Consider the following 22,690-nt stretch of genomic DNA (forward strand, 5'->3'; position numbering starts at 1 on the left):
GAGGAGGAAGAAGTTCTGCCTGTTAGACAGCAGCTTCCAGAGTTCCAGTAGCCTGAGTTACGGATTTTGGACTTGCCTAGCAGGTTCCCACAACAGCGTAAGCCAACTCCTTGCAATCAATCTCTTCATATCTATCTGCTCTTGGTCTGTCTCTGGTTGAACTCTGACTGATAAAGAACATTAGCTATGGGGCTTCCCTGGTGGCTCAGTGGTTAGGAATCCGCCCGCCAATGCAGGGGACACGGGTTCGGGCCCTGGTCTGGGAAGATCCCACATGCCGAGGAGCAACTAAGCTTGTGCGCCACAACTACTGAGCCCACGTGCCACAACTACTGAAGCCCGTGCACCTAGAGCCCGTGCTCCGCAACAAGAGAAGCCACCGCAATGAGAAGCCCACGCACCGCAACGAAGAGTAGCCCCCACTCGCCTCAACTAGAGAAAGCCCGCGCGCAGCAATGAAGACCCAACACAGCCAAAAATAATAAATAAATAAATAAATAAAATAAATTTAAAAAAAAAAGAAAATAAGAGTCTTTCAACATACTGGAGGAGAATAAAGAGACAAAGGAAGTAGATACCTGATTGTCAAGTTGCTCGCTTTACAAGACTTCCTCTCTAAAATTATAGAGCTGAACAGATGACAGGAATCTCAGAACCAGTTAAATAAGGAACACCATGTGAAGCTAAATTGAGGTTCGAGCCTACAAACTGCTTAAAAAAATCCACATACATGGTAACAGAGATAAAACTGCAGTAATAATTATACTTATTTTCATTTACTAAAATGACAATAGTTTCTTGTATTTTCTAAAATCTACTTTAGAATTTAATACACAGAAAATAATGGCTAGTGAATTTTTATTAGGTAGAGATAGAAATCTTCAGATAGAGAATGTGAGTTTACCTCTTTTTGATCATTCTCTAGATAAATATACAAAATCATACATATTCCAAATGCAACGAACTATTAGGACCTACGGTCACACTAACCATCAGTAGCTACTTGAGGAGTAGTTCTATGTTGTATGTTCTATGTTGTAGAGGAAGCGATATAAAAACTAAAAATCACTGAAGAAGTAAGGAAAATGTGGAGCATTTGCCTCCCTGTGATTTAGGCCAGTGTAGATGGTCATCTGCAGGCAGTGGCATGTCTCCTGCTCTTTAACTGGTGGGAATCTCAACAAAAATCCTACACATGTATACACAGTTTAGCATACCTGGTTAGAGGTAAGAGGAGGATAGGGAGGATAAGAAATTGGTTTACCTCTGGAGAGAATGCCCCTGCTTCTGGGAAGGTAAGAGCAATTCCCAGGGAAGTATGTCCAGGCAAAGGGGTCCCTGTGACTTGGCCTGACAGCATCACTCTAAAGAACAAAATCAAAGTCATTCTTCACAGGAAGGCTGTAGATACATTATGTCCACATGAGAAAATGATAACAATGGAGGGTACTGAGGGTTATTCTGGAGACGAAACATCAATTATGTGAAAGGGCAGTTGTAGTCATTTAACATAATTTTGATAATCATGTTCTATCACTTTATATCTTATAAAAAAAAGAGTTGCCTGCCAACATTTCAGTTCTACTACAAGGATCAAGCCATCAGGCACAGCAGTTGTCTTCTGACAGTGTGCCTTGAAGGGGATTCAGGATGGAGAAGAGCAGAAAACATTCTGTGCTTTGGATATACTGGCCCTTAGATAGTTAAGATGCACATCTAAGGAAAAATTTCAAAGGACCCCAGATTCTTGCATCTTCTCATATGTAGATAAGCACTGAAGTCATTTTAACTTGAGACGTCTGTTCTTTGTGATAAGCAGTCATCTTTTTATGCTTGACTACATGTTTGTCCCAGCAAAAAAAGTTCATAGATATCCTGGCCCCTCCCTTACCTCTTTGGAGCAGTTCCTCAGAGCTATCTGAGAAGTTGTCTCAGAGCTGCAGTCCTCAGAAAGGTCCCTGAGTAAAACTGAACTCACTACAACGTTGTGCGTTTTTCTTTCAGTCGACAATATTGGTACTTGTCTAGGCTGGGCTCTCGAGGAAGCAGATGCTGATATGAAGTTATGAGTGCAGGAGCTTTATTGGAGAGTTAACATCTGTGAGAGCAAAAAGGATTGGGCACGGAGAGCTGTCACAACATACTGCAGAGCTGACAAAATCTCAGCTAGTTCAGCAGGGAACTCTGAAGCAGAGATTGCCCCTTAAAGGGGTCCAATGTCAGGCAAAAGTGGGGCTAGACCACTGCCTTGTTTAGTAAACAGCAGGGTGCCACCCTGAAGACAGCATGACCTCAAGGTAGAAAGCCAAGCCGAAGGAAACATCAACAAAACTAACAGCTGGATGGCGCTAGGCAGAGTGTGCTTTCATGACAGGGAATCCAGCCATCTTATCTCCATGTCTGTCACACTGCAGTGTGGCACTAGTTAAATTTTTGGTGGCTGTGTATTTGGAGATGAATATTGATTAGGCCAGAACAAGAGGTGTTAGTGAAGTGTACTCTAATTCTAAAATCCCACTTGAGTTTATAGTGGTAGACCACCACCAATTCCTTAGGTAACTAGACTTGTCACCACCAAAAGATTAAATATCAAATTGTCACCACCAAAAGATTAAATATCAACATCTCAAATGTTGCTTAAGGCCTCTAAAATGATAAGAATATCATTACCCCCATATCTTCCCAAAAAAGTTGCTCCTAGTGGGACAACTCAGGGCCTCTGCTTGTGATGGCCCATTACAGGTCACACTGGCTTCGTGGCGAAATGGGCAAAAGGAGCTCAGAATGGCTCTTTAGAGAACAATGAGAATCTCTTATTTCATACAGATCAAGGAGGTGGCATTTAAGGAAGTGAGATTGGCTCTTTGTGATGCATCACTTTTTTTTTTTTTTTTTTTTTTTGGTCTTCTGCAGAAGTTTCACAGTAGTGGTGGACAGAAAGAGACAAGACTTGTTTTGTTTGTTTCTTTGTTCATTTTAAGGGTGTATTATACCATGGTGCCTAATATACTGGGGGCTCTGGAGTCTGTCACCACTTACGAGTGATTTCGCTTTGGACAAGTGGCTCTTGGTGCCTTAGTTTCCTGATTTGTTAAACCGGGATTACAATCGTGCCTACATCATGGAACTGCTGTGAGGATGAAATGATATAACACATGCAGTTCCTGGCTTGGGAAGGGCTCAATATGTATCGGTTGTTATTCTACTTCTCTTTCCCCTCTTTCTCTTCCTCCTCTTCACTGAAGAACCCCTTTCCTGTTGAATTTTGTCACCTCTCTAGATTAGCAAAATGTTCACAAAACTTGGGAGGAGAGTAAAATTGGAAGAATCTGTTACTCTAACAAGATTTAGGATGTTTGCTTTTTGTCAGGAAGTTGGTTTTCACTGTTATGTTCCCATTACCGTTCCGGGTGTGCTAGGTGTAAAAAATGGCCTCTGTCCTGAGCAGCAGTCTATTTGAAAAACAAGTGGACATATAAATGATTAATGAAAGTGCAACTGCATATAAAATTAAGTTCTAAATGAACCATATAGACCATAAATGGTGTAGGAATCTAATTTCATTTTGCTGAACTGGTGGTTGTTTTGATCATTGAAAGGTGATACCATTTGGGGTGAAATTGTGAGAGTGAGCTCTTGTACAGTAACACAATGAAATGTCATGTTTATTATCTTAGAATCTAAAACACATTAAGTTAGACCTAAAGAAAGTTTAAAGACATTTAAGTATGACAATATCATTGCCTCTTATTGTTAACCTATTAATTAATACTCTCTAACCACCAAATGTGTCAAGACGGCAAAAATACGAAGAACTGCTCACCTCTTTGAATAAAGCAATCAGAGGAAGGCTTACATTTTTTCAGCTGATCTCTCAATGAGTTTCTCTCTTTATTGTATTTTTGCTATTTTAACTAGGTGATCAGGCCCGTCCAGTAGCCTTCTTCATTCCAGGAATCTCCTTTGGCGATTCAGGAGGGAAGTTAAGTGAAAAAGAGAGCTGAGCCAGGTCACGTGGGATCATAGTTTTCAGGGTATAGAAAGCAGGTCTTTGGGTTAAAGAGTACTCTGCCCCATCATACTCTTCTACTTGCTAGAGAAACATGCTTTGCACCTCGTGGGAAATACTCACACATAGTAGGTCACGTGTGGTTAACCGGATACTGAGATCGACTGACAATGTTGCACACGGAGTGATTCCTTACTGTTAAACCCTTTGGAATTATTGATATGAATATGACCACAAAAGAGTCCTATATTGTTTCATTATTTTCTTACATCCTTCCAGCAACCTAGTGCCCTAGAGGCTAGAGGCCTCTTTCCTTGGCGAGATACATGAGTATGGCTGAAGAGTCCCTGTTGGATTCTTAAATCTCTTACTACCAAGAAGGGAACAAACAAAACAAGCTAACAAGACATCCCTTAGCTCACTAATGATTCTGAATAAGAGTTTTAGGAAGGTCCTAGAGACGGATCTCTGTGCCTTGTCCTAGGCTGGGTGAGTAATACGAGGAAGTGTTGGGAAACAGGGTGACCTGTCCTCAGGTGTTCTAGGAATGCGTCCCCGCTCTCCTCGACATCTGTGTTTGTGCGCTGTGACTGTGCCTGCGCGAAACCCGTCCAAACGGAAAGACCAATCAAGGACGGTGATATTTTTTTCCCCTGATCCTTTTGCCACCGCCCACTCCGGACAGGCTGACAACCTAGATTGCTCCCTGGGACTTGCCTGACTTTTCCACCTCCTCCCACCCAGCTAAACCGCCCCCCCCACAACTCGCGACGCGGATGGGACGGCGGAGGACCCAGCGAGCATGCGCGACCATCCCGAGCATGCTCAGTAGTGCGCGCGGCGCCCCGGAGCTTCGGCCCAGAGCTGCGGCCGACGCGGAGGTTTCGGCGGCTTCTGTGGCCGTGACGGGAAGTGAGGTGGTCCGGCTGGGCGACCGCGGCGGCAGAAACAGAGGCGGAAGGGTCGCTGCGGCGACGACGTCGTCGACCCGGGTGACCGAGGGGGCTGAGCGCCGAGGGCACTCGCCCGCTCGGAAGCCGGATCCCGAGCCGGGCAGGATGGATCATCACCAGCCGGGGACTGGCCGCTACCAGGTGGTGAGTTTCTGGCCCCAGCCCGGGCCTCCTGCGCCGTCGAGGACCCCGGGATTGCCCCCCGCCGTGGCCCCCGAGTCCCTTTCCTCGGGTTATTCGCGGAGTGGACGTGCTGGCTAATTTATTTTTTGCCTCTTCTGGCAGGACCTTGCTTCCTTCACACCTCTCGGATGGAGCCTGCCTGTGGCTCCTTTGAGACCTTTCTTTCCAGACCCCAGTCTCCTTCGAGGTCCCCATCCCTCCGCTGTTAGACACCCCTACCCCTCCCTTTAAAACTTGTATCTGTTTTATGTCTCACTTTCTCGATCATTTCGTTCTGCCCTGACCCAGTCACTTCAGAGATATTCCTGTGGATTGTATACTGGAAATGATTTCACATACCTGCTGGGAAGGTGGTCGCCGTCATAGATGGAGTGGGTGGGGAGGAGGCAGGTGTAAGCCCTACGTAGGGTGGGAAGTGGATTTGGTAAAAAAAAAGAAATGTGGGCTTAAAAATCGTGCAGCTGTAGAGAATAGTCGTGGGGCTGAACTTGTTTCTCAATTCTAGTTAACCTTGTCGTTTTGTCCTTTTCTGTTTTGTTAGAATTAAAAGTGATTGCATTCTGTTTTCTATTACTTTTTTTTTTTTTTTTTTTTGGTAGGAGGGGAAACAGGAAGTTTTACTAAAAAAATGCTAATCTTGTTTGAAAATTTTTCTTTAAATACAAGGTTTTCCAGCTTAACCGTATAAACCTTTGTATGTTGTAATGAGTGAAAAGTGCCCCTCTATGTTTTCCGTGTCAAATTTTCAAATATTTTTTTTCTCTGATTTTAATTCTGGTGGTGTCATTGGAGATTCCTACGTAAACCTTATTTAAAAAATGGACTCAGCAGTAGTTGACTGTTTCGTTGCAGCTAGGTAGCATGTTATTCTGTAAACTTTGAGGTGGAAATTTAGTTAAACCTATTTACTGAGGGAGAGGAGAAAAACGTTAATATGGAGCACCGATGATGCAATTAATAGTACTGTTTGTGAAATTTACAAATATAGATATATTAGTGCAGATTTCATGTTTCAGATCTATTTGCACAGGAGAGACTTAGTTGTGAAGTAAAGAATTTCTATTAAGTGTATCTTGACAAATGCAAAGGCTACTGAAAGATGAAATCCCAGTGTATGTAATTTTGCATTTTTTTTTAAGATAAAAGCTCAGGAGGCTTCCACTTCATCTGGTTTACATCCGGTAAAATCTCCAAATGATGTATATTCTGAATTCTGTGAAAATTTATCAGTATTTTTGGAATGATTTGGAAAATGTTGCTGCCAGTTTGGGAAGGGATTTTTCAAGTTGTTAGTGTATACACATTTGGTGGTTTTTTTTTTTTTTTAAGGCATTCCTATTTTTGCAGATGTTAGTAAAAATAAAATGCAATAGGTAAATATTGAATACCTATTGCATTTACCAGTGGGATTTCTTTTCTCTACTCTGTTTTCTTTCCTGTTGCTATTTGTTTCCCTTAATGGTGTTAACTGATTCGAATTCTTTCTCTTTGGGGGTTTTGCTTATCAGAATCCACTATGTTCACGTATACAAATCACTGCTCAAAACATTTTTAATTGATGTATTTGTGCCTTAAAGTAATTTATTATAGTGTCACATTTGCTTTCAGTAGTTATGATTATTACTTTTAAGAATTCCTAACACCAAAATGTTGGAAATTGCTGTCAGCGTTAAGATATTTTCTTTTTCTCTACAACTCTTTTCAAAATAAGTGGACAGTATCATTTTTTTTTCTTTTTTTAATAAATTTATTTATTTATTTTTGGCTGTGTTGGGTCTTCGTTCCTGCATGCAGGCTTTCTCTAGTTGCGGCGAGCGGGGCTCTTTGTTGCGGTGCGCGGGCTTCTCATTGCAGTGGCTTCTCTTGTTGCAGAGCGCGGGCTGTAGGCGCGTGGGCTTCAGTAGTTGTGGCTCACCGGCTCTAAAGCGCGGGCTCAGTAGCTGTGGCGCACGGGCTTAGTTGCTCTGCAGCATGTGGAATCTTCCCGGACCAGGGCTCGAACCCTTGTCCCCTGCTTTGGCAGGCGGATTCTTAACCACTGCACCACCAGGGAAGTCCCGACAGTATCATATTTTATTGCCTCCCCCCCCCCCCCAAACTGGAGATGTGTCCCACAGAGACTTTGGATGGGTGGAGGCATTCCTTCAGAGCAGAGGGCAAAAATCTGTCCTTCTAAAGATACTTCTTGCTTAAAGTAGGTAGGACATCAATTTGTTTTCCTTGTAAGGTGAAGTGTTTGAAAATCTTAATACAGTTTACATTCAGATTTTGATTCCAATTCCTGTGTAATTACATGGTAGTTTCACCTGTCTAGAATAACTCTTGGTTTTGTTGAGAATGGCCTGACCAGTAACTTTACCTAGGTATATGCCCCCCCCACCCCGCAAACTACTGGAGATGTGTCCTACATAGACTTTGAATGGGTGGAGGCATTCCTTCAGAGCAGAGGACAAAAGGAAAAAAAAGGCATCTGAGTTGGTTTGCAGTAAGCTAGGGACCAATCTACAGCTTACAGCTCTGGCTTGTATAATGAACACAACTGCTGTGTGGCTGACTTTAGCTCAGTTTTGGTTTTTTTAAAAAACTCTGGAATGGTTAATAACATTGGAGCAATAAACATGTTCAGTTGTTGAATGTTTAGAGCTGACTAAGTAGGAGATAGGAAAACATGCTTGGCGGTGAAATGGTATACGATATTAATTTTCCACTTATTCATAGAGTTGAATTTTAGCTTTCTGTATTGGTAAGTTAACGGTGATGCCTAGGACCATCAGAATGACTTACTACCATTAACCAATTCACAAGCTTTATGTGGAAACTACTTTTTCTGTGATCTCTCCTCCATTGTTAAAAGTGTCCAAATTTTGTTAAGTGATAACAATGTACAGAGCTACAAATACAAAAAGCCTTGACTTGTTACCCTTCTAATTTCAGAAAAAGCCAGGTAGTTCCATTGTGTTATGGGAAATTCAATTTTGTCTGGTGGGAAATTCAATTTTGTCTGGTAGGAAATGGGCAGTGTTGCCAAACTATGAAGTAGGTGACTTGGCTTGGAGCTGTTATGCCACATTCTAACTTTGATGTTCTCCATTTTAAAGGATTTGTGTATGTGAACCACCAAGCTGACTAAGCTTTCAGAGGTATTCTGTGTATAAGTTAAATTGGCACTGTGGATTGTAGCAGTAGTTTCCCAAACTGTATCGTTCAGAATGATGATAATAGATGGTCTTAGAAGATTTATAATATATATTAGCATATAAAGACGTACATTTGCATATTTAAACCATGAGAGCTTCTGCCGTAAAGACAGTGATTTGGACTTGTTTAACCTAGCTCTTCCTAAACCTTGACCACAGATTTTTAGAGAAAACTTTGATTATATTAACATTTCCAAAATGTTAGTTTTCTATAAAAATAATGAACTATCCATACTGTGATGATATAGCTACTTTGCTCTTATATATGAATTAGAGTTGCCCTTGATAAATCAGCTGGGAAGGAGGTTGACTATTAATAGTTAACAAAAACCCTCACATCTTTTAAAGTTATCTGGGCTTATATTTAGGTTGTGCTGATGACAATTTGTGAGCCCTTGGCTTAGTTACCTAGCATCTTGAAGCCTCAGTTTCCTCATATTAGTTACCTACCTCATTAGGATTATTATGAGAATTATATAACGTAGTATAAGTAAAAAATATAGTGTAGAGACTGGTACATGATAAATATTATGAATAATGTAAGGTAAATAAACTATAAAATAGTGTATATATTTCAGTTTTTGCTGGTGACTGTGTTTTTGTCTCTTGTTTTATTTAGCAACGTGAATATCAACTAGTTCTTTGTTGTCCCATGTCAAGAGCAGTGAAAAGTCTTAAGATCTGATTTTACCGTGTTTACAAGCTGATAGTCTGTTAATGTTTCATGGTTGCTGGCAGAAAAACAGGAGACTCCCAGGTCAGAAACAAATGACATTATTACTCACAGCCCTGCAGACTCATGAACGTCAGCATATTTGTGCTGGTTTTCCTTGTAACCAGGTCCCATGACGGTGATGGGTCTAGATGGAAGCACAGAGTGGATCACGGCTAAGGAACTCAGGACCCAGGGTCTAGCCCTTTTTTTTTTTTTTTTTTTTTTTTAGCATGCTGCAAACATTGTAGCAAAGAACAAACAAGCTAGTTCACCTCTCCCTGAGAGGCAGTTAAGTGCTGTGGTAACCTTGACCTTCTTTCACACTCAGCAAGAATGTGCAGGGACACTCAGGCCCATAGCAGGCTGCCTTACCCAAGAGAGTACATTTTCTGGATGAGATAATATATGGTGATTTTTAGGTGCAGTCGTTGACTTTTGTTTTCCATTTTAAAGAAGTATTTCAGTCTTTTACTTTACGTTGCTCTCTAGTTTTCCCTTCCTCTCTTTGCCCAGCTAGATTCCTTTGATCATCACTTGTTTGTTTCCTGTGAACTTATCAATATCCTTTATCTGGTTTACATTCTTACCACATCTCTTTTACATCATCAGGGTCCGTTGCTTAATCTAATAGGTACTTTTCAGTTCTCTTCTTGCTTAAGTTCCTTTATGTTGACATTGTGAACTTTCTCCTTGAAACTCCTTCCTCATTCCTGAAATGAAGGAGCTTTCTGCTCTTTACTCCCCTGACTTTTCCTTCTCTGCATGAACTCACTTTGTACTTACTCCTCAAATGTTGATACTTTCTATGGCATGGACTATTGTAATAGCTTGCTTAGTGCTTTCTTCCTTCATCTGACCATCCTTCTGCGTATTGTTTGCGCTGCATAAAATGTATTTGTAGAATATAAATTTGATTTTCATTTCTTTGCTTAAAAATCTTCAGTGGCCTCTTACTGAATATCACCCCCCCCCCTTTAACATTAAAACTTTTGGGGAATTCACTGGTGGTCCAGTGGTTAGGACTCTGCACTTCCACCACAGGGAGCACGGGTTCGATCCCTGGTCTGGGAATTAAGATCCCACAAGCCACACAACGTAGCCAAAAACAAAACAAAACAAAAAACTTTCAAATATATACAAAAGTTGAAAGAATTGCACAGTTAACTTCCATATACCATATACCAGTTGTAGGGTCTACAATTCCCAACATTTTGTTGCATTTGTGTTATCGTATATCTGTCAATCCATCTTATTTTTTTTTTTTTTTTTATAAATTTATTTATTTATTTCTGGGTGTGTTGGGTCTTCGTTTCTGTGCGAGGGCTTTCTCCAGTTGTGGCGAGCGGGGGCCACTCTTCATCGCGGTGTGCGGGCTTCTTCACTGTCGCTGCCTCTCTCTGTTGCGGAGCACAGGCTCCAGACCCGCAGGCTCAGTAGTTGTGGCTCACGGGCCTAGTTGCTCTGCGGTATGTGGGATCTTCCCAGACCAGGGCTCGAACCCGTGTTCCCTGCATTGGCAGGCAGATTCTCAACCACTGCGCCACCAGGGAAGCCCAATCCATCTTATTTTTTGAGCTTTCAGAATAAGTTGCAGATATCAGTGTACCTCACTGCAAACCACATGCTTATCATTAGCCTAGAGTTCAATATTTCTTTATGTTTTTTTTCCTTTAGGATGAAATTGACATATAGTGAAATGAACAAATCTTCCATGGCCAATTAGATGAGTTTTGACAAGTACATACATCTGTGTAACCCAAACCACTTTTGAGATATAGAGCAGGGATCAACAAACTACATTCTAACTCTTGTTTTGTAAATAAAGTCTTATGGTAGCCATGCCATTCATTTACAGTGGCAGAATTGGGTATTTGAGGCAGAGCCCAGAAAGCCTGAAATATTTGCTATTCTGCCCTTTACAGAGAAAGTTTCCTGACCACTGGGATAGAACGTTACTGTCACCCTAGAAAGTTCACTCATGACCCTTCCCTGTTCATTCCTACCCACCAGGTGATCATTATACTGTTATGTTTTTGTTTTTCACTTCGAATGAGCTTTGCCTATTCTAGGATCATACAGCATATAGTCTGCAAAGCTTCTTTTACTCTGCAAGAAGTTTAGGAGATTGATCCTGTTATTGTGTGTATTGTGTGTTAAAAAGTGCATCCCTTTTTATTGTTGAATAGTATTTCATTGTATAAATTGTACGAATATAGGACAGTTTGTTTATCCATTGCTCTGTTGATAGACATTTGGGTTGTTTCCGGTTTTTGGCTATTACGGACAAAGTGGTTAGGAATATTCTTGTGCACATCTTTTTGTGGGCGTACGTTTTCATTTCTCTTTGGTGGAATTACTGGGTAATAGGGTAGGCGTATGCTTAATTGTATGAGAAACCACCGGACTTTTTTCCAAGTCTGTGTACCATTTCCAAGTGTACCATTTTACACTTAGACCAACAATGTATGGAAGCTTTGGCTGCCTCACCACCTTGCCAAAAGTTTGGTGTTTCAGACTTTTTAATTTTAGCCATTCTGGTGGGCTTATTGGATTTTTTTTTTAAATAAATTTATTTATTTTTGGCCGTGTTGGGTCTTTGTTGCTGCGCGCGGGCTTTCTCTAGTTGAGGCGAGTGGAGGCTACTCTTCGTTGTGGTGCGCGGGCCTCTCATTGCGGTGGCTTCTTTTGTTGCAGAGCACGGGCTCTAGGTGCACGGGCTTCAGTAGTTGTGGCACACGGGCTCAGTAGTTGTGGCTCACGGGCTTAGTTGCTCCGTGGCATGTGGGATCTTCCCGGACCAGGGCTTGAACCCGTGTCCCCTGCATTGGCAGGCAGATTCTTAACCACTGCGCCACCAGGGAAGCCCAGGCTTATTGGATTTTGAAATATAAGTTTCTTTTCTTAACATACAAGTTCCTTGAATGGACCTTTCCATACCTATACAATGCCACATCTTAGCAATCCCGCCCCCTCCTCCCCAACCCCCTGCCCGCCTTAATTTTTATGTACTAACTGCTGGAGTTCAGCAGGACATACTTATTATTACCTTCACCCATAATGTCTTCTCTCTTACTTACTTCCCTGACTTTACATGTGTTTATTTCTCACCTAAAGTTCTGTACCACACCCCTGTGTTTTGTTTGCCTTATGAAATCCTGTTCCTAGATGTAAAAACTCCTACGAAATTATAATTGGAAGACGGAGGCAGGATGAGTTTCTTGCATCTGTCATCTCTACATCACGGCAGAGGAAAAGTTGAGAATCACAGTATTAGAGAACTTGTTATACTGAATTGTGTTTTCATGTATCTTTGTGTACCTTCTAGACTGCTGCTTTTCCTCAGAGGGCTTCAGGGTACTGTGAATGTCTGATTTTTATTTCATCTTTAATATAGATTTTAAACTTTAAAAATACTGTAACTGAGGAAATTCACTCTCAGATGTGTTTAAAACCAAGTTTCCATAGCTTGAAGATTAGTATTATGTTAATTTGTGTTGCCAGGGTAATTTGGTTTTGAATGGACCCCACGTGGAAGTTTCTCTGGCTGTTTCTGTGCATGCAGCAATAGTAACTGAGAGTGTGTCATTAGTTTGATTGAGTACAGTTCATTTAAAAAAATATATACAAATGAGTAAGCTACTTTAGAACACCTGAACGGTGCTGAGTCAGATGCTAGCCATCACTTAGGCATATTTGAGCAGTACATGATCCAATAATGGTGTAGTATTTGTGCAGTAACAAGTAAATGCATTGGAATTATATCCTGAAAATAACATATTATAGATAGTTTATGTGTGTATCTTGTGTTTTGAGTGCCTCTTGTCAGATTTATACTTAAGATAAGGTATGGGAGCAGTTTTTAGATATCATTATTGATTAACTGTGAAACTGAGGTCCTATAACTCATTTATTCAATATTAATTTATAAAGTATCTCTGTCAGTCAAATTCTGTTTTAGGTGCTGGTGAACAAGACAGTTAAGTTCTCGTCTCATGGCTCATACTTTGGTGGAGGGGAGGCAGATAAATAAGTGAGCATAATTTCAGATAGTAATAGATGGTTTAAAGAAGGTAAAGTAGGATGATGGTATAAATAATACATTTTATCAATAATAAAATAGCAATAATAGAATAATAATATCTTCTTGCATTATGTCAGGAATATGCTGAGAACTCTGCTATGTGCTTTACACACATGAGCATATTTATTCCTTAGAACAATTCTGTGAAGTAGATAATGTTATGATCTTCATTTTGCAGATGAAAAAAATGAGACATAAAGAGGTTAAATATTTACAGTCATGTGTGTGGATCTAGGTGTGATGGATCTGGTATTCAAATCTTGGTGTTTTAGTTTTATATTGCTTTCTAACAAACTACTCAACACAAGCATTTTATTATGTTTCAAGATTCCTTGGTTTGGCTCTGATCAGCAGAGCGGTTCTTCTGTTCCACGTGATGTTAGCTGGGGCTCCAACCATTTGGGGGCTTGATTGGCTTGGAACCTCCAAGATGACTCATTCCCTTCGCTAGCAGTTGCTGATGACTGTTGACTGGAAGCTCAGCTGGCACTGTTGAATGTTGATCATTTCAGTTCTCCTCTGTGTGTCCTCTTCATGTGCCCTCTCAGTGTGACCTTGGCCTTTCACATCACGGAAGGAAGAGGAAGCTGCCATTCCTCTTAAGGCTTCAGCTTAGAACTCCAGAATGTCATTTCTGCTGCATTCTGTTGGTTAAAGCAGCCATAAATCCAGCCCAGGTTCATAAGGAGGGGAAATAAACTCCCTTTCCCAATGAAGGAGAGGCAGTGCACATACATGGAGGCAAAAAATTGATGGTGGCCTCTTTGGAGATGGTATGCCACACCAGTGGGTTTGACTCCTCAGTGGATTGGAATCAGGATTATTAGGGAACTCTGTCCACTCTGCAGGTGTGACACTCAGGCCAAGACTTGATGGAAATGTTCTAGCTGATGAGTATTTCAGGTGTGATAAGGGCCCATGGAGCAAATGAGCTTGTTGGTTTAAGAAATAAGAGAACTGTGTGCCTAGAGCAAGGTGAAGGGGGATGGCTCAGTGGAATGGGACAAAACAGAGAAATCAATTTTACGCTAGATTTGATAGAAGAATGGAACTCTCGTTTGTAAGTTTTGTTGAAAGCAGTCAAGTCCGGTTACATACCTTGCAAGGTGCATTGCCAGGTGAAAACATGGGGTCCTGGCCTTGGGTAGGAAAGCCAGTCTCCACTTCCGACGGGCCTGCTGTCTTAGCCCACAGCACCCCCAAGGGATTGCAGCCTCCGTGCCAGGACTTGCTAGATACTGCTTTGCTCGTGAATGTATCATGGTGACGCCAGCCTGGGATGGGGATAGCTACCACCTTGCCGTACTCCTAGTCATGAGGTGGTGAGTTGAGCTGAGCCAGGGCGTTCAGCTGACTGAGAATCTTTCCTGGGGAGGCAGACTGCCTGTGAGCTGAGGCACCAAGTCCCTGGCACATGCTCTTTTGTCCCATTGGAGTTCACTTATAAAACTTGGATTCAAAGATAAAATTATTAAGAATTTAAAGGTGACCATAGAGCATTAAACCTCAAGCATGAGGCCCTCCTGCAGCAAGGTTCCGTGTGACTGCACTGGTCATGTGTTCGTGAAGAGGGCCCTGAAAGGAATCTCACTATGACGGTGGTAGTGGTGGTGGTGATGATCTAGACCAGGGGTCAGCAAACTTTCCGGTAAAGGACCAGATAGTAAATATTTTAGGCTTTCCAGGTCATGTGGTCTGTGTCACAGCTGCGTGCCAGATCTGCTGCTTTAGTGCAAAAGTATCCATACTTAATATGTAAACAAGTTAACATGGCTGTGTTCTAATAAAACTTCATTTACAGAAACAGATGGTGGGCTGGATTTGGCCTGCTAGCTGTAATTTGCCCACCCCTGGTGTAGATGAAAGAGGAATGCACCTCATAAAGGCCTTAAGTTTGGGCCTGTTGCAGGATGCTTCTGACAAATTTTTGTTTCACTCAGTCTTGAAATAAACCCTTAGGAACGTGGTAAAGGTTGTTTTGCATCACTTACTTTTTGTACCTGGTAATCAGGCAGGCACTTGGTCTATCACTAGAATTGGTGTGGAGACCCCAGTTAGAGTATAAAATTTCCGATGAGAACAGCAAAGACAAGTTTCTCATGTCTGATGGAATCTTCATTCTGTTGGAGTGGTCACCTCATTGAGGCCATTTAAAATCACAATACCCCCTTCACAGTACTCCCTAGCCCCATTTCCTGCTTCATTTTTTTCCATGGTACTTATCACCACCTGATATTTTCAAGTATTTTACGTGTTTAATTCCTACCTCCTTCTTTCCCCTGAGTGTAAGCTTCATGAGGACAGGTATGTTTTGTTCACTGCTATATGTTCCAGTATCTGGCATATGGTAGGCACTTAGGAAGTATTTGATAAGAATGACTGAATGAGTGGTGCTAGCTCAAGAGCAATTCCATAGACTCAAAACCTTGCTTATGTTATTTTATTCTCTTATTTTTATAAGAATTCTTTTTTTTTTTTTGCTACTGAGACTTGGGCTCTCTCAGATTGTGTGTGTGTGTGTGTGTTTGCGTGCGTGTTTTGCATTACCTTACAGCTTAATGTATGTTGCTTAGTGTCTGTGTCTGTCTCCTCCTTCTTCTCCCCTTCTCCCTCTCCCTCTCTCTCTCCACACACGCACACACACACATTTTTATAAGAATTCTTTTTTTTTTTTGCTACTGAGACTTGGGCTCTCTCAGGTTGTTTGTGATATATGATTGGCCCCATAGGGTTGTTCAGTAAGGAACCCATGAAGCCATGTGCAGTGGTCCTGCTTAGTACCTTCATTGACTGTGGAGTTGTGGGTACTGCTTTGATTTTTCTCATCTGCTTTATATTGACTACTTAGAGACTATTTTCTTTTTATTCTTTCCTTAATATCACACCTACATGCTAAAACGCTGTCTGGTTATATGTGTATTAATAATATATTTTTTTAGAATTTTATACATATTCTACATGTGTAGGCCTGACATAAATTTAAATAACTATGGAGTACATTCTGCTGACCTTATTAAATGTAAATTTACTCAAAAGGTCCTTGTAATTAAGGCTCGCCTAGCTACCATTTGGTTATAAATCATCCTCTGTTTTCATGCCATGTTGTTGTTATGGTTTCTTCCAAAAGTTTGATCACTTAGCTGGAATTAAGGTGTAGGTAAAATTCTTGTTAAAGACATGCCAAGTGCAAGTTGGGAAATACTGCAAGTAGTCTAAGATTTACTATCAGATTATTTCAAGGTTTTGACTTTAAAGATTTGAATATCAGCGATTTAGTATTTTAAAAGTTTAGAAATGTGCTGTGGTTTAGTTTGTCTATGATGTTTCTCCAGACTTACCCGTTACATTATGTAAAGAAATTGTGCTATTTGGCAGAGGCTTTGAGAGTAAGGAAATAAACTGGATAGTTTTACTTCTTTACTAATTTTGAGGCTCGTAGGACTTGTAGCCTGTTGGATGTTAGACTGAAGAAATGCAATAGTTTTTAGAGAACATTTGTTCTCGTTTGGGTAGAGCATTCATTTATATCAGCATGACTTTTTGTGTGATTTTCCCACAAGGGGAAGGATTAACGCTTGAAATAACACTTGAGACCCTTTTAAGTTTTTGTTTGTAACCTTAGAGAACAACATGAGCCTCTGCTAACCTCACCTTGCTTACTTTGTTACTGCCCTGCACGCGTGCGGTGTTTTGAACTGTAATACTTTTGTTCTCTTTTCCCTGCTCCTCTCCAGGCGCCGCTCCGGACCATGCTCTCCCTTGCCTTCTGACTCTTCTGGCTTTTGAACATATGATTGCCCTCTTTTCTTTTCGTTCTGCTTCCTCCAGGATGAATTTCTATTCTTTATTCAAATCTGTTCAGATGTTCTTTTCTCCAGAAAACCTTCCCTCACCGTCTCCATTTCCTCCCTTTTTTACCAAGTTCAGTGTATTCTTTTAACACTGTGCACTCATCCCTATCATAGTCCTTCTTCCATGGTATGTATTTTGTGGACTCAATGGGAGGTAGGGCTTAGGTCTGTCTTGTTTATAATAGTATACAGTGTCGTTCTGGGCCCATTATATAGTGCCTTGTAATTACTTACTGAAGAAGTAAATGAATGCCGTTTCTGAATGATTTCAAGTGTATCCATGCGGTTACTGATATATTTATAAAGTGAACAGTTTTCCAGAGTTCTCTTATGTAAAAGTAACAATATGTTGCCCAGCCCATACAGTGTTGATATTCTGCATGTCCATAATTAGGGTATGTACTTTGCTTTTAGAATAGTGCCGAGAAACCTGTTTAGATGAATTTTGGTAGTTTTACATAATTCCTCATCTGACTGGTGACTTGCATTTGCCAGATAGTTAACCATGGGTAGGTTATTTGGTTTACTTATGGAAAAAGGAAAATAAATTGTTTCCAGATATTGTGGAAGTAGTTAGTGATCATTTTCTTCAACCATCTCATTTTATAGAAGACTGCCTGAGGGAGGTTCTGCTTAAGGTTATGCAGCAAAGCTTGGAGGACAAATTTTATTCTATTACTTGTAAACATGTCAGCTGAGTTAGAAGATCCTGGGAAACAGAACTTTCATTATAGTTAACTTTCTTTTATTGACGGCGATGCCAGACACGAAGAGCAAGGATGGTATAGGATGAGCCTGGTAGTTTCAGATCTTGGCTTCTCACTTACAAGCACTGTAACCTTGGGCTGATTACTGAACCTCTCTCTGCCATAGCTTCCTCATCTATAAAGTAAGGATAGTATAGGTACTTCCCTCATAGAACTATTGTGAGAATTAAGTGTATGAAAAGCTGTCTTTTTGTTTTTTTATAGTAACATTTATTGGGCCTTTACTATGTCAGGCATTATTCTAAGTATTTACAGGTGTTATTTTTTGTAATCCTTGTGAAAGCCCTGTAAGAAAATAGACTCCATTTTGTAGATGATAAAAATGAGGTCCAAGCAGGTCACAGAGTTGGTTAAGTGCTGGAGTCTAGATCTGAGTCTTAAAAAGTTGATTCCGAAGCCTTTGTACTTAACCAGTATGCTTCATATCCTTAGTCCAACGTAGGTGGTTGAGGATAGTCTCAGAACTGTTCGTGCCAGTATTTTGTTAGTTTGCTTATTGGTACATGATATATTCCTACATAGTGCTTTTCACTGACTTATTAATTAAAAGCAAAATTACTGTAGTATATAATGAAATATTTTTAAATCCGCCTTTATCAATGTTTAGTATGCTAAAACATTAAGCATACTAACATTTATCAATGTTTTAGTATGCTAAAACATTTAAGGCTTCTCTTTAAAGGAAAATCCAATCTTTCAAAAGGTAAAGTTAAAAACTTAGTTTACCAGAGTTTCTCCCCCTCCAAAAGTATGTGGTAAATTCGTTTTATTATGTGTGCTGATGTGGGTTTGCTGACAGTTGGAATTTGAGTACCATAAAGAACCACCTATCCAGTTTCTCTCTGGATAGTATTTTCGCTCTGGTTTCTTCAAAGGCACAAGTTATAACATATTTTTGTCTTGTGCATCTTTGCTCCTAGTGCAAATCCATGCAGTAATGAATTCACGTGTGTGTAAATTTTTACTAGAAAATGTCAGTCGTATCAAGTGTTGTGGAAAATCTTGGTGTAACAGTGTTTTTTTTTCTTTTTTTTATTGATAAGTACCTTTAGAAATATGGCATTATAGTGATCATTGTAACATGAGAATAAGTATTTATACAGAAATAAAGAAATCAGTTTAGGGGCACATAAATGTCAACTTTTTGAGAGAGAGAGAGTGTGTGTGTATTTGTATGTGTATTTAGCTTTTGATATTATGAAATTATTCAGATTATGTATTTACTTTTATCAGCCAATTTTTGAGGGTTTGCTTTGGCATGTAACACTTTGATGGATGAACCCTTTAACTATTGCCACCAATGGCATCTTGGCATTTTCTGTGCTTCCTGGGTGACTAATCAACAACAGCAAGTCTTGGTAATTGATATTACTGTATTTAGTTTTGCTTGAGGATTCTGTTCTTAGCGTCTCTGTGTTTGCTGAGGAAAGGACAAAAACTAACTCTGAAGAAAGTTGGTATTTCAGTCCTGGTCCTTGCTGGTGTTGGCTCCCTGGTTTACCTGTGATACAATATGCAAACTTTTATTTTCTTTATTCCCCCTGTTGCTGCTCTAGTCGTACTGTATTATGCCCTTGCCTCAGAACTCCTAGTTGTTAGAATTTAGAAGTTCTAGGGACTGATGGGTTGGGATTTGCACCTATTTCCTGCACCCATACTGTATTAGGCATTTGGTTGAGCGACTGATAACCGGCTGACTGAATGAAAATGAATGAATCGCAGAAAGAAGATGAAGCTCGAAGACTCAGTCAGGGTTATACAGGAGGTGGTAGATCTATAACTTAAATTTAGATTTTTTGGCATCAAACTATCTTCTGTTCATTTAGCAACTACTTGATTATCTAAAAGAATGTGAAATCAAACTAGACAGTACACTATAGCAGTTTTTTAAATGACAAATGAATGCTTGTGATAGTAACTTTAACAGTATTACATGGGATTGGTTGCCTTATGCCCTTGGAAATGAAACTAAATCAAACTAATTAATGACACAGACTGGAGCTTCAGTCTACTCTCTGTGTAAGAGGCAGTACCCACAGCTCTGGATTCAGTTTTTGCTGACTCTTTAAAGTTGGCAGAGGAAAGTAAGGACCCCTACAAAAGAAACAATGAATAGTCAAAGGTAGGAGGAAAACCAGGGACTTCCTTGGTGGTCCAGTGGTAAAGAATCCTCCTTACAATGTAGGGGACGCGGTTTTGGTTCCTGGTCAGGGAACTAAGATCCCCCATGCCGCGGGACAACTAAGCCTGCGCGCCACAACTACTGAGCTTGCGTGCCTCAACTAGAGAGCCTGCGTGCCACAAACTACAGAGCCCACACGCTCTGGAGCCCGCACGCCACTAGAGAGAGAAAACCCTCACGCCACAACTAGAGAGAAGCCTGCACACTGCAACGAAGATCCCGTGTGCCGCAACTACGACCTGACGCAGCCAAAAATAAATTAAATAAATAAATAATAAAATCTTAAAAAAAAAAAAAAGTAGGAGGAAAACCAGAGGGAATACTTCGCTGGCAGCTAAAGAAAAACCAGTTAGAACTACACTCAACTGTGTTGAATATACACCATACCCTCTGCATTCTTGGGTTCTGAAATCTGTGGATATGGAGGACAGACTGTACTATGCCACATTATATAGGGATCTGAGCACCTTTGGGCCTTCAGTATCTGCAGGGTGGGAATGGAGGGTCCTGGAATAAATACCAGGATATCCGGGGATGACTGTATTCAAGATTTTTAATAGGATGAATAGGTTTTTGGATCTAACAATTAGAAAGAAGGTCATTTTTCTTAGTAAGAGCTGTTTGAGTGAAAGCCAGATGGTAATGGATTGGGTAGGAAATGGGAATTAGAAGTGCACAGATTTTTTTTTTTTCTTCTTCTAGGATGTTTGTCATTGAAGGAAAAGAAGGACGAGATGGAAATAGTTCAAAAAGCACAAGATAAAAATTTAAATTTTAGCTGGGGGCAGGTTTTTTCTAAGTATGGTGTGAATTAAGTATACATGTGGGCAGAGAGAAAGAAGTTAGTGGAGAAAAGAAAGGAGAGACATATCATAAAGAAAAAACAAACAAATAATCCTTTGGGAGGCAGGATCTTCTCTGTACAGTTATCTGGCATTTAGGAGTGAAGAATATAAATGGAAGCCGTACGCTAAATTTAGAGCTCCAGGGGAGAGAAACTGAAGGAGTTTTTGCTTGAAATCCTGTTTTCCTCTGAGAAGTAGGAGGCAAAGATTTGGACTGAGAGTTCCATGGTTGGAAGCGGGGGCTAGAAGAGTGGTGGAGCTGAAGCGCCTGCCATGGTGATGACTAGTTCTGATGGCCCTGCTGGAATTGGAAACTAAATTTGTACTTGGCGCCCGTGTATACAGTTACGGGATTTGCTTCTCTCCTTCTACCAGGAGATAGTAGACAGTTAGACTCATCCCAAATTGGGTGTCGGTGGGGTAGCTGTGGCAGAGGATATGAGAACTAGGAAATTGAGGGTGAGTGTCATGCAAGTTTTTCACTTTATAGTCCAGGCTACGTAGGATAGAAAGTAAACCAGGTGGCAGCAAATGGGGGGCCCAAGGAATAGACTTAGTGGAAGTAAGGGAGTGAAAAAGGCCAGGAGGTTGTGACCAGGAATTAAGAGGTAGAAATCTAAAAGTTTCTAGTAGAAGCAGTTCTAGATGACTCTCAGGTCAGAGAAGTAGAGAACCGATGGAGTTACTAGACCATTCAACTTCGCATATTATTGCTTCCTGTTTCATAGCTGAAGTGTTAAGTTGGTTTAGCTGTCTTGTATTATAGTAGGAATTAAGGTAGAGGAGATGATATTGGAGGTAGGTGGCTGGCTTGTAAGTTTTACTCACTGGGGAATGATTTAGACCTTGTAAATACTAAGAACAGGATGAGAGAAAGTCTGGCAGGCTGTATAGACAGTGTGAATTTCAAGAAAGGCTCTTGATCTAGCATTGGCTGTATCCAAGAACATTTTCTTTGTCTTCTTGTTTCCAGATAAGGGGGGATGGTGTGAGGATTAACATTTCGCGTTTGAGAGGCTTTTGAGGGATGTAGTGCCATCCAGGGAAACTAGGATTTTGACTGAATGTAGAGAAATCATTCTGTAAACTGACTGAAGGTGTAGAGGTTTTTAATGATCATATAGGTCTCTAGTGATAGAGTGGAAGTTAGAAGCTGGGATTGTAGAGTTTTAAGTTAATCTGTTTGTTAATACAACATATTTTTTTTCTATTTTCTTGCCATGTAGCATTTTGTTTTTTTAACTTTATTTTAAAATAATTTTAATTTTAGACTTACAGAAAAGTGTGGAAAAAATAGTACAAAGATTTCCTGTACACCATTCACCCAGTTTCCTCAAATGTTGACGTTTTATCACATATGTTTTGTGATATTTTCTTTGTATATATGTGTATATATACACATACGCTATATTTTTTTCTGAAGCATTTGAAAATGAGTGGCAGACATGTTATCCCTTTACATCTAAATATTTCAGTGTATATTTTCTAAAAACGACATACTTTTGCAAACTATTGTGCAGTTATCAAAATCAATGACATTTATGCAATACTGTAATCTATAAACATATTTTACCAGTTTCCCTACTAGTGTCTTTTATAGCAAAAGAAAAAACTTATTTTTAGATTAGGATCTAGTCCATGATTAGCTACTGTGCTTAGTGTCTTTTTGTCTCCCTTAATCTGGAACAATTCTTTAATCTTATTTGTCATGGATTATATTAATGTGTTGGAAAGATTCATATCAGTTATTTTATAGTATACCCCACAAAGGTCCTTTAAAAAATTATACTTTCACTCATTGGTTTTAGAACTCACTGTTTATGATTACCTGAAAGAGTTATAATGATGGTTGTCAAATGGTGATTTCCTAATTCTGTCATTTCTTCTGCATTTATTATGTAGGATTC

The 22,690-nt window shown here is 40.3% G+C and overlaps 1 protein-coding gene across 1 annotated transcript in view; it reads left to right on the top strand.

Moving 5' to 3' along the window:
• Positions 1–4,708: 4,708 nt before the first annotated feature.
• NDFIP2 (Nedd4 family interacting protein 2) overlaps positions 4,709–22,690 on the top strand; it is a 59,513-nt gene continuing 41,531 nt past the window's right edge. The window contains exon 1 of the mRNA XM_059903095.1: positions 4,709–5,106. Within this exon, the coding sequence (XP_059759078.1) occupies positions 4,786–5,106 (321 nt within the window). The 5' untranslated portion in view covers positions 4,709–4,785. The remainder of the gene's footprint in view (positions 5,107–22,690) is intronic.

This window comes from Balaenoptera ricei, chromosome 18, assembly GCF_028023285.1.
Source record: "Balaenoptera ricei isolate mBalRic1 chromosome 18, mBalRic1.hap2, whole genome shotgun sequence".
NCBI classification, from domain to species: Eukaryota; Metazoa; Chordata; class Mammalia; order Artiodactyla; family Balaenopteridae; genus Balaenoptera; species Balaenoptera ricei.